Genomic DNA, 14,546 nt, shown 5'->3' with positions numbered 1-14,546 from the left:
TATGTGAGGGATTATGATGGCAGAGACTTTTTATTAGTCTTCTGTATCCCTAGGCTCTCAAAAAGTGCATGGCTCATTGTAGGCCCTCAATAAATATTTCTTGAGTAAAGAAATGAACCCCAGATTCCCATTCTGTGGTTGAAATGTAATGTATGATGCCTATCAAACAATGCAAAAACAGTTGCTTGGAGTATAAATGTACGACCCAGTTCTGAAAAATGATGCAATATCCATGTAACCACTAAGATGAGAAGAATAAAGCAGCTGGTTCAGTCTTAACCAACAACTTAATTATAAAACATGCTAAGAAAATAGACGATGAGTACAGACATGAAAATGGTTCATGGGTGAAAATCCACTTGAAAACTTTCAGAAGAACCACATGTCACAATCAAGCTGCCTCTTAAAGGTGCTTACTACAAATTTTACTGTTCACCATCAAGTTGAGCAATTTGAGGAGGCTGGCACTCAACATTCCCAAAGGGGAAGTAAGTAGAATGTGACTCACCTTGATTCAAATTATGTCTTTAGGAAACATCACTTTTATATATACTTGAACTTGATTCCTTTAAAATAAAAGAAAATAAAAATTTTTTCACTTTAATCCTCTCCATCAAAAAAATCAGTCATCTGATTTTATACTGTAAAGCTTCGTTTTGTTGGTTGAACAGCAGGTTATTTGTACATAGATGTAGATCTTGACTATCACAGGACACTTTTGAATATTGAAGACTAGCTTTTAGAGGGAAGAACAAGACAAATTCCATTCTTTATCTGTTCCTCGGTGGATGAAGTGTTTGGCTTGATTTCCAAGGAACTGAGTGTATATGATTCCACATCCCTCACTTAATTTAATCATTTAAGTAACTGTGGATATTCAAAAGTAATCAGTGACTATTCAATTCAATGTAAGAAATATCACCTCCATATTGTTTGTGACATTTTTGAAAGGAATGGTTGATGAATGAGAAAAGAACTGAGGGTTTTAAATCTATTTGAATTTTATAACCTAAATAATTGTCAGAAAAATCAGTTTCTGCACATTTTGAGATTTCTTGGAAGTTAATGCAATAAAGAACACAGTTTTGATTCAATGTGACATCTGCTCTGTCAACCTGAGCTGGTGGTCAGAGCACAGATGTAACTTGGAGCATTCCTACACTGGGTGGAAGATTGGGCTAGTTCAGGCGGAGAAGGGCCCCTCCAAAACCAAGATTGTTTAAATCCTATTATTTTATATTGAGATAACCTAATTGTTCTAATTCCCTCACCTCTCATTTTTCTGCTTAACTATGTACTATCTTAAATCAGTTTATTAACAAGGGAGAGTGAGACTAATAACTGTCAAGATGACAGATTGAACTTTCAAACTATGGGCTTATAATAGTTTTATGTGAATATGAGAAGGTAATAGCAAGTAATATTTCTGTAGCACTTTACATTTTACATAGCACTTGCAGGTCTATTATTTCATTTGTTATTTCTTCAACTCTATGATTCATTTATTACTATCAAAATTCATTCATTGATAAAGTAATGGAATTTAGAGATTCCTCAAGACACACAGCCAGTAAGTTTTAGAGTACGGAATCATACTTAGGGCTTCTGGTTCTGTTTTCTATACCACAGTATATCCGTTTCATTTGCCCTCAACCTCCATTCCCCCCAAGAAAAGCAGCACTATGAGGGAGAAATACTGTTGTTATCCCTTCTTACAAATGAAATCACAAAAATAATAGGCGATAGAAGTGGGAATAAAATCTAGGCATACTGCCTAAAAACCCAGTGTTCTTTCAGCTATAATGTATATACTACAGTGTGTAGATTTATTGCTGCTTGTTATGTAAGGAAGACCAAAATATCTCCAGGCAGCAGTTGGGGATAGTGGATGATGAGGAGAGGGAATGAAATCAAGGAGAGCATGGAATCCAGGCAGCTTCTCTCATCAGGCCACTGACTACCCCTGCTCTGCCCCAGCTCTCAGCTCCTAGCCCAAGTCAACACTGAGAGGAAATATGACAGAAGAAAATAAATCCAGGCTGCTAAGGAAATTAGCATGATGTGTGGAGAAATTCCAGTTCTTTCTGCTTTGACATCTCCTTTCTTAAAACTTCCCCAATTAGCCTGTGAGCTCCTCAGAGGTCACAAAACTGTATATTTTGCTTTTTTATTTCACACATGTAAAAATAATTAGCAGTTGGTGAGACAATAAAAGTCCTCACTCTAAAATATAAAACTCTACATCTATTAACTCATTTAATCTTTGTCACAGTAGGCACATAAGCATCATATCCAATAGGCACTGTTATACCTCCCCCTTTTTATTAAAGATGAGGAAATGAGACACATAAAGGTTAGATAACTCCCTTAAGGTTATTAAGATAATATCTAGCAGAAAAAGAGGGAAAGAAGGAAAGAAGGAAGGAGGGAAGGAGGGGAGGGGACGGGAGGGGAGGGGAGGGGAGGGAAGGGAAGGGAAGGGGAGGGGAGGGGAGGGGAGGGGAGGGGAGGGGAGGGGAGGGGAGGGGAGGGGAGGGGAGGGGAGGGGAGGGGGGAGGGGGAAGGGAAGGGAAGGGAAGGGAAGGGAAGGGAAGGGAAGGGAAGGGAAGGGAAGGGAAGGGAAGGGAAGGGAAGGGAAGGGAAGGGAAGGGAAGGGAAGGGAAGGGAAGGAGGGAGGGAGGGAGGGAGGGAGGGAGGGAGGGAGGGAGGAAGGAAGGAAGGAAGGAAGGAAGGAAGGAAGGAAGGAAGGAAGGAAGGAAGGAGAGAAAGGGAGGGAGGGAGGGAGGGAGGGAGGGAGAGAGGAAAGAAGAGAAAGAAGAAACAAAGGGGCCAAATATATGGTGACAGACGATGACTTGACTTTGGGTGGTGGGCACACAGTGCAATATGCAGATCATGTGTCATAGAAATGCACACTTGAAACCTGTATGATCCTGTTAACCAATGTCACCTCAATAAATTTAATCAAAAATTAAATAAATCAAGGGCCCAATGTTGTAAAAAAAAAAAAAAATAGAAACAAACAAAGGGAAGAAGAGAGAGGGAGGGAAGGAGGAAAGAAAGGAAGCAAGATATGAAGGGGAAGGAAAGGAAGGAAGGGAGGGGGGAAGAAGGGGGAAGGCAGGAGGGAGGAGGGCGTGGGCTGATGAGCGCTCAGGCAAGAGCCCAGAGGCTTCCTCTGGATGTGTGGCCGGCATTTACCAGATCACTCAGTGGGTAGGGAGAACCAGAGATGACTGGTTTTTTTCACCTCTCTACTATCGTGCTGGTGCCTGCTGTTGGGGTTTTCACCCCCACGCCCATCCCGCCAGACTGCAGAAGGATGCAGTGCCTTTTCTGAGCACACACAGACTTCCTCTCTGCAGTGTACACATCTTTGCAATGTACACAGACTTCCTCTCTGCAGTGTACACATCTTTGCAATGTACACAGACTTCCTCTCTGCAATGTACACATCTTTGCAATGTACACAGACTTCCTCTCTGCAATGTACACATCTTTGCAATGTACACAGACTTCCTCTCTGCAATGTACACATCTTTGCAGTGTACACAGACTTCCTCTCTGCAATGTACACATCTTTGCAATGTACACAGACTTCCTCTCTGCAATGTACACATCTTTGCAATGTACACAGACTTCCTCTCTGCAATGTACACATCTTTGCAGTGTACACAGACTTCCTCTCTGCAATGTACACATCTTTGCAATGTACACAGACTTCCTCTCTGCAATGTACACATCTTTGCAATGTACACAGACTTCCTCTCTGCAATGTACACATCTTTGCAATGCACACAGACTTCCTCTTCGCAATGTAGCGTTGGTCACTCGAGTATGGATATGGTGTTGTGTTGAAGTCAAATCTGTGCACATGTTAATCAGAAGCTGAGATCATACAGCTTATGCCTGAGACGCGTTGCCTTTCCTTCAGCGTAACGCTGATAGGTAACCTTTTCCTCCTCTGCAGCCGTCAGAGCTCCACTCGGCTTGGGCTCTACTCCGCAGGCCTCGTGCCACAGCCAGAGCGGTGGGTCTGCAGTCAGCTCCACTGGAGAGCACAGTCCGCTTCAGGCTCTTTGGGAAGCTGTGTGATTGCTGCGAGTCTCTCAGCTCCACTGTGAATTCTGTTTTTTACCTTACATTACCTATATAATAGAGTTTTTATGCGTATAAACTAAAAATGCAAAAGAAAGCACTTTGTAAACTGAAAAACACTTTACAAATTTGAGGTATTATCTTCTAGGTGATAAAAATACTTACCTTGTATCTGAAGAGTTTACGTTTCTTACTTTTATTTTTTTACTCTTCTTATTTTTACCTCAATTATTTCTTTAAAAGTATATATGCATGAGAGTGTCCTATGAACAGTATTTGAAAGCAAATGGTTTTCTTCCTGGCTATTTCCAATACATATTTCTGATAGACCCTTCTTATTTTTCCTTTACTTATAGAAATCTTCAAAAATGAAAAACACCAAAAATAACAAGATGTGACTGAAGCCACTTGGCTGTTGAACATAAATGCTGCAATGGAAAAGTAAGCCCAGCCTTCTAGCTGAAAAACATCGATTTCCCAGAGGTGCCCACAAAAAACTTGACTGGCCAGTGCAAAGAAGAAAGCAATTTTAAAAGTTTTAACAGATAAAACAAAGAAGACACCTACATATAGAATTCACATAGTGTACTCTGTTGTGCCAAAATCTTTATGTATTGCTTCATTGTTAGCAGGACATATTTATTTAATGTGCACATTTTTTATAGTTCTTATTTTCACTAACAACTATTAAGCAATTGAAAAATAATTTTATATTTCAGTTTCTGAGTAAAACCAGTACAAAATGAGAGGACAACCCACCAAATATTTACTTTTCACAAGTGGTTTGGCCATTTTTCTGGAAATACCATTCTTGTTAAAAATAACTTTTAAAAAATCATTTCTGAGAGTGATTTAAAATACTGAGGTTTTTTTATCTGATTTACTTGGAGCTGTGAAGATCAGTTTTACTCACATTTTTAGTTTGTTGTGGAAGTACCCTGTAAATAAGTGTGTTGGAGGCTTAACAGCCCAAGTCATCATGAGTCACAGGGATTTTGCTGTATCTTTCTTCCCTGTTTCCTAGCAACCAGAATTCATGTCTGTAATAGCACCAAAGTTCTGGTAATATGCCTTATTATTTTATGTATTATATGTTAGATAATCCTTTAGGTGAATGTTTATTAGGATCGTAGGAAAACCATTTTATTTATGTATTATAATGTGTTAAGTATATAGGGACAATATTATTTTGCATCTAACAAAATGGGGAGACAGAAAAGTTCTCTCATTGGAGTTATACAGGAATTTAATGGCAAGCTTTAGCTTTATTCATAGGTCATACTCTTTACAAAAGTTATTCATCTCCTATCTCATAATTATTTTATGTATAGAAATAATTCATTGATTTAGTACCAAAGAATTTCTGATGGCAAAATATCACTAGACAACTTTTCAACAGAAAAGAAAATTACAGTTACAGATCTTTTACATAATGTTTATATAGTCCTGCACCCCTTAACAATGTTTTGGACAATGATGAACCACATATACAATGGTGGTTCCATAAGGTTATAATGGAGCTGAAAAATTCCTATTTCCTGTTGACATCATAGCCATCATAACATCGTAGCACAAAAGTTGCGAAAATCAACAAGTCTGGACAAGATGGCAAACAACCTTCGCCCGAGTGTGGGTGAGGATGACTTGGAGAAGCTCCTAGGAGCGGTTCTTTCCTCAACAGCTGATTAATGGGAAGCGGCTGCAGCTAGTACAGGAGCGCGTAGCTGAGGATTAGGCCAGGGAAAAGGAAAATGCAGAACACGAGAAAGAACCCCCGAGGAAATTCAGTGAAGGATTTAGCAGAAGCTTTTTCAGACCTCAAAAAACTTCTGAAAAAGTGTGAAAGCATGGACCCCAACCCCCAAAGGTATTCATGGTATATTATCTATTTACAAGCAAATCTAGGATGAAAAAAAGAGAAACAAACCATCACAGACATATTTCTGAAAAGAGTGGGACCCCCTCAAGAAGAGCCTCAAGCAGGCCCTTCAGGAGGTGTTCCAGAGGAAGACGCTGTGATCATTAGAGATTATAGCTCCATGTGCGATATTGCCCTGAACAGCTTCTAGTGGGACAACATGTGGAGATGGAAGAGAGTGATATTGATGATCCTGACCCTGTGCAGGCCTGGGCTAATGTGTTTGTGCCTTAGTTTTTAACAAAAAGGTTTAAAAAGTAAAATTAAAATTTTAAAAATAGAAAAAAGCTTATAGAATATAAAGAAAGAAAATATTTTTGTACAGCAGTGTTTTAAGCTGTGTTATTACAAAAGAATTGAAGAGTTTCAAAAATTAAAAAGTGTATAAAAGTAAAAAGGTTACAGTAAGCTAAGATTAATTCATTATTGAAGAAAGAAAAATATTTTTGATAAATGTAGTGACCACCAAGTATACAGTGTTTCCACAATAGTGTATAGTACTGTCCTAGGCCGTCACAATCACTCACCACTCACTCCCTGGCCCACCCAGAGCAACTTTTAGTCCTGTAAGCTCCATTCATGGTAAATGCGCTGTACAGATGTACCATTTTTTATCTCTTAATACTGCATTTTTACTGCATTTTTCTATGTTAAAGAGATGTTTAAATATGCAGATACCGTTGTGTCACGGTTGCCTACAGGATTCAGTACAGCAACATGCTGTACGGGTGTGTAGCCTCGGAGCAGTAGGCGGTCCCGTATAGCCTGGGTGTGTAGCAGGCTGTTCCGTCGAGGTTTGTGTCAGTGCACTCTGTGGTGTTTACACAGTGATGAAATTTCCTAATGATACATTTCTCACGGTGTATCCCCATTAAGTGATGCACGACTGTTCTGATTCATCTTACTTTCTCTTATCTTGTGTTTTCTTTTGAAATGAAAATGAATCCTGATTTATAATATCCTAAAGATGGTTCAGCAATTTGATGTGGTAATGTCATTAGTTATCTATAGTTACAGAAAATCTCTGGGATGGTTTCACTGTTTTTTATTTTTCTTGTTTAGGCCTCTGAGAATAAAAGCTTGTCAGTTTATGATTCCACATTTGATTATTGAAGTACACAGAGAATCCTTTCTCAACCCAATGACCTTGGCAAACTCATGTTATTTTTCAAAGAATAATGGATACTTAGTTGGGATTTTTTTTGGTATATGAGAAAAATTAAATTTGTACACTTAGTAAGTACAATTCTTTAATTAGAAAAATCAAGAGAATACACCTACCTCTTAGTGTAGTTGTAAATCATCGAGGGCTTTCTAGTGGCAATTATATATATCATTTCTAATTTAATATAATTCCTTCTATGTATGTGCTTGATATTGAAAAGTGTTATAAACGTTATGCTCATCTGTGGAAGATTTGAGGAGGTCGAAAATAAATTTTCTAATTTTCATTTGTGTGTTCTCTGTCATGCTTAGCTGTGAAATAACTATCTTCTTATAACAACTAAGTTAAAATATTCTTTAACTAAAAGTAAAATCAATCCTTCAGTACTAAGGAGGAGGCTGCCAGTGTTAAAGTTTAAGTCAGGAGGAGAGAGATCCTCTTTGCCCCCACCCACCCCCAAAGCAGGGACCTACAGTGTTAAACGAATTTCACAGCATGGTCAGGCTGCATGGACATCTGCGAAGGCTGCTAGTTATTCATGCTGTGCCAGTCCGCAGTCAAGGGAAGGGGGTGGGAATGGAGTGGGAAATGGAAAAAGGAAAACCTTCTTGAGGTGTGTTGTTCTTATAACCAGGACTGTAATAAAAAGTGCCTGTTTTGTGCCCTGGCCGGTGTGGCTCAGTTGGTTGGGCAGTGACACATGCACCAAGGGACTGCCAGTTCAATCCCTGGCCAGGGCATATGCCCAGATTTCGGGCTAGATCCTCAGTGAGGGGCATGCAAGAGACAGCCTATTGCCCGGCCGGGCGCGGCTCAGCATTTGAGCGTCGACCTGGGATCCAGGCGATCGGGGTTCGATTCCCGGTCAGGGCACATGCCCGGGTTGCGGATTCAATCAATGACTCTCTCATCACTGATGTTTCTATCTCTCTCTCTCCCTCTCCTTTCCTCTCTCTGAAATCCATAAAGATATATTTAAAAAAAAAAAAAAAAAGACAGCCTATTGATGTTTCACTCTCACATCAATGTTCCTCTCTTTCCCTCTCCCTTCCTCTCTGTCTCAAAAACTTTTTTTTTTTAAATCTTTTTTAAAAAGTGTTTTAAATCAAGGTCAACATTAATGAGATTTCTAGATGTTTATCCAAAGGATTAAAACACAAATTGCTTCTAAAAGGAGGAGGCTGTGAGAACTGTGGCAAGCAAGAGTCAGAATTAGGATCCAGACATCCTCAACAGGCTGCAATACAAAAACGGAATCTAATAGAATTAAAGTATTCTTTTTATTTTACCTTCAAAATATTTCCACCATTTTACTACATCTTACTGCTTCCACTTTCCCCACTGTGAGCCGAGCTTCAATCATCTCTTCTTGGATTATTGTAGTCACCCTATAACTTGTTCTCCCCATTCCTGCATTTGCCACCAATCAATCTATTCTTACTGCCAGAATGATCTCATTAAAACATATTGCATTATTTAACGCCACAGTTGCTTCCTACCTCACTTAGAGTAAAAGCCAAAATTCCTAAAATGATCTATAAAACACATGTAATTTATTCCTGTCATCTCTCTGGCCTCTTCTCCTCTCACTCACTATGCACAAGTTCTGCTGGCCTTCCCGCTGTTTATCAAACATGCCAGGATGTTTGCTTTCTCTGGACCCAGAATATGCTTTTTGCTCATGTATCCAGCGGGTCTCTCCCTCAATAACTCAGGTTTTACATGAATACCTGCCCTGGCCACACTACCTCAGACTATAACCTCAGCCCCACCTGGTTTTCCCTTTCTCTTTCCCCCATTTTATTTTTACTCCCTAATAATTGATTCTATGTAACATATTATATATTTTCTTTAAATTTTTTAAGTTGATACTAATTTCTGCCAATACACCTGGGATGTGATATTGTTTTGTTTACTACATGGGCCAGATGTAAGTAAAGGTAGCTTAAACTCAGCCATTTCTACTCTAATAGCTCTTTCTCCACAGACCAAGGAATCATTTCTATGGTTCCAAGAGACACTGCATATGTCAGTTTTGATGATAACTTTAGAAAGGAGGAAATAACCACTGGTAAGGTCTGTGGAACCAGTGGACTCAGTCGGAGATGGACTTGCCCCAGAAGATTCTACTTACAGTTGATCTATCCTAAGAGGAGTTGCATTATTTGTAAAAGGGTTAGTCTAAGCATTATGTGCATCACTGTCATGATTGTTTATTTTATATTCTATCATCAGTGTATTGAAGCTGTACTAAAAAATGAGAGTGAGGTACACACCCCTTTAGGTAACAAGCAAGATACTTAAGCTGAGAGGCCCTAACCCCTGTGGCTTCCCTGTGCTGGTGTAACTCACACTCTTAATATCTTGTCATTACTTGAGACCAGTGCAATGACTGGGTGCATGAGACACTGCACCTGGGTGTTTGAAGGCTCCAGGAATTTCTTGCTCTGCATAGTGCTTGCTATCTGTTTTCTTATTAAAGCTAAGTAAACTTGGTGCTGGGTAAGCCTATTGTGCCCTGTATATTTGATTGACAATCTGAAACTGGAACTCACTGTTGTGGTCTTGTCCTTGCCAGAATACAATAACAACAACAAACATAAAAAATATTATAAGCAAAAAAGATAATAATGAAAAGAAATACATGTTAAGCACAACAGAAGAGAAAGTAAATGAGATGGTAGATTTTAAGTCATCACCCAGAATGCAGCAAAGGAAGACAAGATAATTACAAATATAAAAGATGTTAAAAGCTACTGAGATGAATTTAAGAAGGAATAATATTCTTTTAATTAGAATTGGAGCAGGAAAAATTAAGAGTGGTGCAAGGCTGAGGTGAGGCAATATTCAAAAATGTTATCTAAGAACTTTCTAGAATTGATAAATGATATCAATTCTCAGAAAATACAGCATACTTCAAGAAAAAATTTTTTAAAAAGTAATTTTCCAACATATACTGAAATTCGAGAAGATGGATATGAAGATAAGGCTGACAAATGGCAAACAGTAGACCACCAAGGCCAAACCAGATGCTGGAAGCCAGGATGCTAGGGGGTAAAACTCTCAAGAACTGTAAACCAAATTAAATAATTAGAAAACAAAGGCGATGTACAATCAGCTGAATTCTCACTACAAGACTACATAAAGGATCCATTCTATGAAAGAAATTAAATCCAGAAATAAGGATCTGTGAATCAAGAAGAAATGGTCAAAGAGAATTCACAGAATGGATGAAGATATTTGCCATATAAATACCCCAAAAAAGAATTGTATCTAGAATATATAAGTAAGTCCTAAAAATCATTAAATAAAATACAACCTAATTTTAAGAAAGGATAAAGGACTTAAGCAGGCATTTCATAAACAAGGACAGTCAAATGGGTAATGAGCATGTGTGAATGTGCTCAAAATCACGGCAGTCTTAAGGAAAATGCAAATTAAAGCCACAGTGACATACCATTTCAAATCTGCCAGATGGCTATAAAAACTTTTTTAAATGAAAGAACAAGTTTTGAAAGTGTGGAGCAGTCAGAACTCACACATATTGCTGGTGGGAGTTTAAATATATCTAGTTTCAGAAAATGCAATATCTACTAAAGCTAAACATATACCTACCCTATGACCCAGAATCTCCACTCTTAGGTGTAAGTCCAACAAAATTGAGTGCATTTGCCTACCAGTAAGACACACATATACAAAGATGTCTGTAGTAGCCTTATCCATAGTAGCTCTAAACTGGAAGCAATCCATGCCACGAGCTGTAGAATAGACAAATTGTGGAGAACAATATAGCAACATGAGGGCGATGATACATGCAGCAACGTGAATATATTTCAAAATTTTGAAAGATAGAAGTCAGACACAAAATTAGTATGCTATATGGTTTCATTTATATTAATTTTAAGAACAAACCACTGCTTTATGTTAATAGAAGAAAGTAAACTATTTGAGTTGGTAATGATGGGATGGGGTACAATAAAGCTCTCTGGAGTGCTGGCAAAGTTGATACCTTAATCTGATTATATGGATATACACATAGATATAAAACCATCAAGCTTTACGTTTAAGAATTGTGCTCTTCATATATATACGATAAAGCAAGGAAATGATAGGCACAAGTTTCAGAATAGTACTGACTCCTAGGGTCAAGGTTGTGGAGAGATTGGGATGAGAGCCCAAGGGCGGTCAGGTATATTAGTAATGTTTATTTCTTATGCTTGTAGGTAGGCATGTAGATGTTTTTTCTTTATATCACATACACACACACACACACATTTGTATATTGAAATAGTTCATTCATAATAAATAAAAGATAGAATGACTTAAGGAAAACACTACTATTTGATTTTGACAAGAGGTAAATATTCAGTGAACCTCCCTCAAAATACACATTGTAATTCCCTGGATGAACTTTATCAAATGTACTATTATTAAGCATATGTTTTATCTCTGCTATCTTGGTAGAATGCATTTTTCCATTTATATAATCTCAGAAATATTTTTTTTTTTTTTTTAGAAATGATATTTCTTTTTTTTTTTTTTTAATATATCTTTATTGATTTCAGAGAGAGGAAAGGGAGGGAGAGAGAGATAGAAACATCAATGATGAGAGAGTCATTGATCAAGCCCACAACCCAGGCATGTGCCCTGACCGGGAATCAAACCCCGATTGCCTGGATCCCAGGTCGATGCTCAACCGCTGAGCCACGCCTGGCCGGGCAAATATTTTCTTATATTTGTCTCACATACTAATAAAAGATAAGACATCGGGTAATGTGATCCCTCCCACTCTGTTTTTTTTCTCTCAAGATGGCTGCAGCTATTCAGGGTCTTTTTTGATTCCATATAAATTTTCGAAATGTTTGTTCTAGGTCTGTGAAATATGCTGTTGGTATTTTAATAGGAGTTGCATTGAATCTATAAATTGCTTTGGGCAGTATGGACATTTTAATGATGTTAATTCTTCCAATCCATGAGTATGGTATATTCTTCCATTTGTTTATATCTTCCTCTATTTTCTTTTTCAGTGTCCTGTAGTTTTCTGAGTACAGGTCTTTTACATTCTTGGTTAAGTTTATTCCTAGGTATCTTATTTTTTTAGTTGCAATGGTAAATGGGATTGTTTTTTAGTTTCTGAAAGTTCATTATTGGTGTATAAGAATGCCACCAATTTCCGGATGTTGATTTTGTATCCAGCTACCTTGCCAAATTTGTTTATCAAATCTAGTAGTACTTTGATGGAGTCTTTAGGGTTTTCTATATTTATAGAATATATCACGTCATCTTCAATATCATGTCATCTGCAAATAATGACAGTTTCACTTCCTCCAATTTGGATACCTTTTATATTTTCTTCCTGTCTGATGGCTATGGCGAGGACTTCCAGTACTATGTTGAATAAGAGTGGTGAAAGTGGATATCAAACTGTACTACAAAGCCATTGTAATCAAAACAGACTGGTATTGGTACAACACCAGACATATAGACCAATGGAACAGAACAGAGACACCAGAAATAGACCCAAGCCATTATGGTCAGTTAATATTTGACAAAGGAGGCAAGAGAATCCAATGGAGTAAAGACAGTCTCTTCAATAAGTGGTGCTGGGAAAATTGGACAGGTACATGCAAAAAAATGAAACTAGACCACCAACTTTCACCATACACAAAAATAAACTCAAAATGGATAAAAGACTTAAATGTAAGTCACAAAACTATAAAAATCCTGGAAGAAAACATAGGCAGTAAAGTTACAGACATCCCAAGTAGTGGACTTTTCACTGATACAACTCCTAGGGCAAGAGAAACAAAAGAAAAAATAAACATATGGGACTCCATCAAACTAAAGAGCTTCTGCACAGCAAAAGAAAACAGCCTCAAAATACAAGGGAACCCCACGGTCTGGGAAAACATATTTGCCAAGGATGTATCTGATAAGGGGCTGATTTCCAAAGTGTACAAAGAGCTCATAGTACTCAGCAAGAGGAAGACAAACAGCCCAATTTAAAAATGGGCAAAGGACCTGAATAGACACATCTCCAAAGAGGACATACAGATGGCCAAGAGACACATGAGAAAATGCTCAACGTCGATAATCATCAGAGAAATACAAATTAAAACCATACAAATGAGGTATCACTTCACACCTGTCAGAATGGCTCCATCAACAAATCAACAAAGGACATGTGCTGGCGAGGGTGTGGAGAAGGGACCCCTGGTGCACTGCTGGTGGGAATGCAGACTGGTGCAGTCACTATGGAAAACAGTATGGAGGGTCCTCAAAAGATTAAAAATGGAGCTGCCTTTTGACCCAGTGATCTCACTTCTAGGAATATATCCTAAGAAACCTGAAACACTAATCAGGAAGAATATACACACCCCTATGTTCATAGCAGCACAATTTACAATAGCTAAGAGCTGGAAACAGCCCAAGTGCCCATCAGTGGATGAGTGGATAAAAAGCTGTGGGGCATTTACCCCATGGAATACTACGCAGCTGTAAAGAAGAAGGGTCTCGCACCCTTTGGGACAGTATGGATGGACCTGGAGAATATTATGCTAAGTGAAATAAGCCAGGCAGAGAAAGAAAAACATCACATGATCTCACTTATATGTGGAATCTAAAGAACTTAATAAACTGATGAACAGAAGTGATTCAGTGACATGGAAGCATAGATGAGACTGAAAAATCTCAGAGGGATGGAGGAGGGCGTGTGGGTGGGAGGGGGAGAGAGTAACCAAAGAATTTATATGCATATACGCACAACCCAAGGACCCCAACAATGGTGGGGAGAGGGACTGGGGAGGAGGTTGGGATGGGGTGGAACGGGTCATTGGGGAGAAAAAGGGACATCTGTAATATTTTGAACAAACAATAAATATGAATAAATAAATAAGACGTATGTTTTCTCCAGCATGTTTCTTTAATGCCCCAAAATCTTTTGTTGAAAATAAATGCTTCCTACATTGTATGGCAAATTTCTATCTTTTGCAGTATTCAAAAATAAAAGCTAAACTCTTTGGTAAGTATTATCAAAGTACTTAATGCATGTAATATTTATACTCTTTTAGGCATAACCCTGACATTTTTTTCCTTTTGTGCATTGTGAGGAAATTTCAAGCTTGAGTTGCATATTTCCAATGCATGGAAAGATACATGAAGAGTTCTTATTTCTAAGTTAGAGATTAATCTACTGAAATAGTAGCAAAAATATTTATAAATGCTCATATCCTTAATTAGACTAGTAGTATGTTATTGGAGGAAAAGCGCTCTATCATTTCTCTCTTCTTCTTACATGGAAATAATGGCCTAATAATAACTTCATCTGGATTACTGATGTATATATTAACAGTATAAAAAGGTTAA

At 38.1% G+C, this 14,546-nt stretch overlaps 1 protein-coding gene across 1 annotated transcript in view; it reads left to right on the top strand.

Moving 5' to 3' along the window:
- Positions 1 to 4,622, top strand: part of THEMIS (thymocyte selection associated) — a 120,536-nt gene extending 115,914 nt beyond the window's left edge. Inside the window, exon 6 of the mRNA XM_016204897.2 lies at positions 4,455 to 4,622. Within this exon, the coding sequence (XP_016060383.2) occupies positions 4,455 to 4,486 (32 nt within the window). The 3' untranslated portion in view covers positions 4,487 to 4,622. The remainder of the gene's footprint in view (positions 1 to 4,454) is intronic.
- The last annotated feature ends 9,924 nt before the right edge of the window (positions 4,623 to 14,546 follow it).

Source organism: Miniopterus natalensis, chromosome 5 (genome assembly GCF_054644295.1).
Source record: "Miniopterus natalensis isolate mMinNat1 chromosome 5, mMinNat1.hap1, whole genome shotgun sequence".
NCBI classification, from domain to species: Eukaryota; Metazoa; Chordata; class Mammalia; order Chiroptera; family Miniopteridae; genus Miniopterus; species Miniopterus natalensis.
Note: the sequence above shows the minus strand (reverse complement) of the source record. Positions and strands in the feature narration are given on the sequence as shown.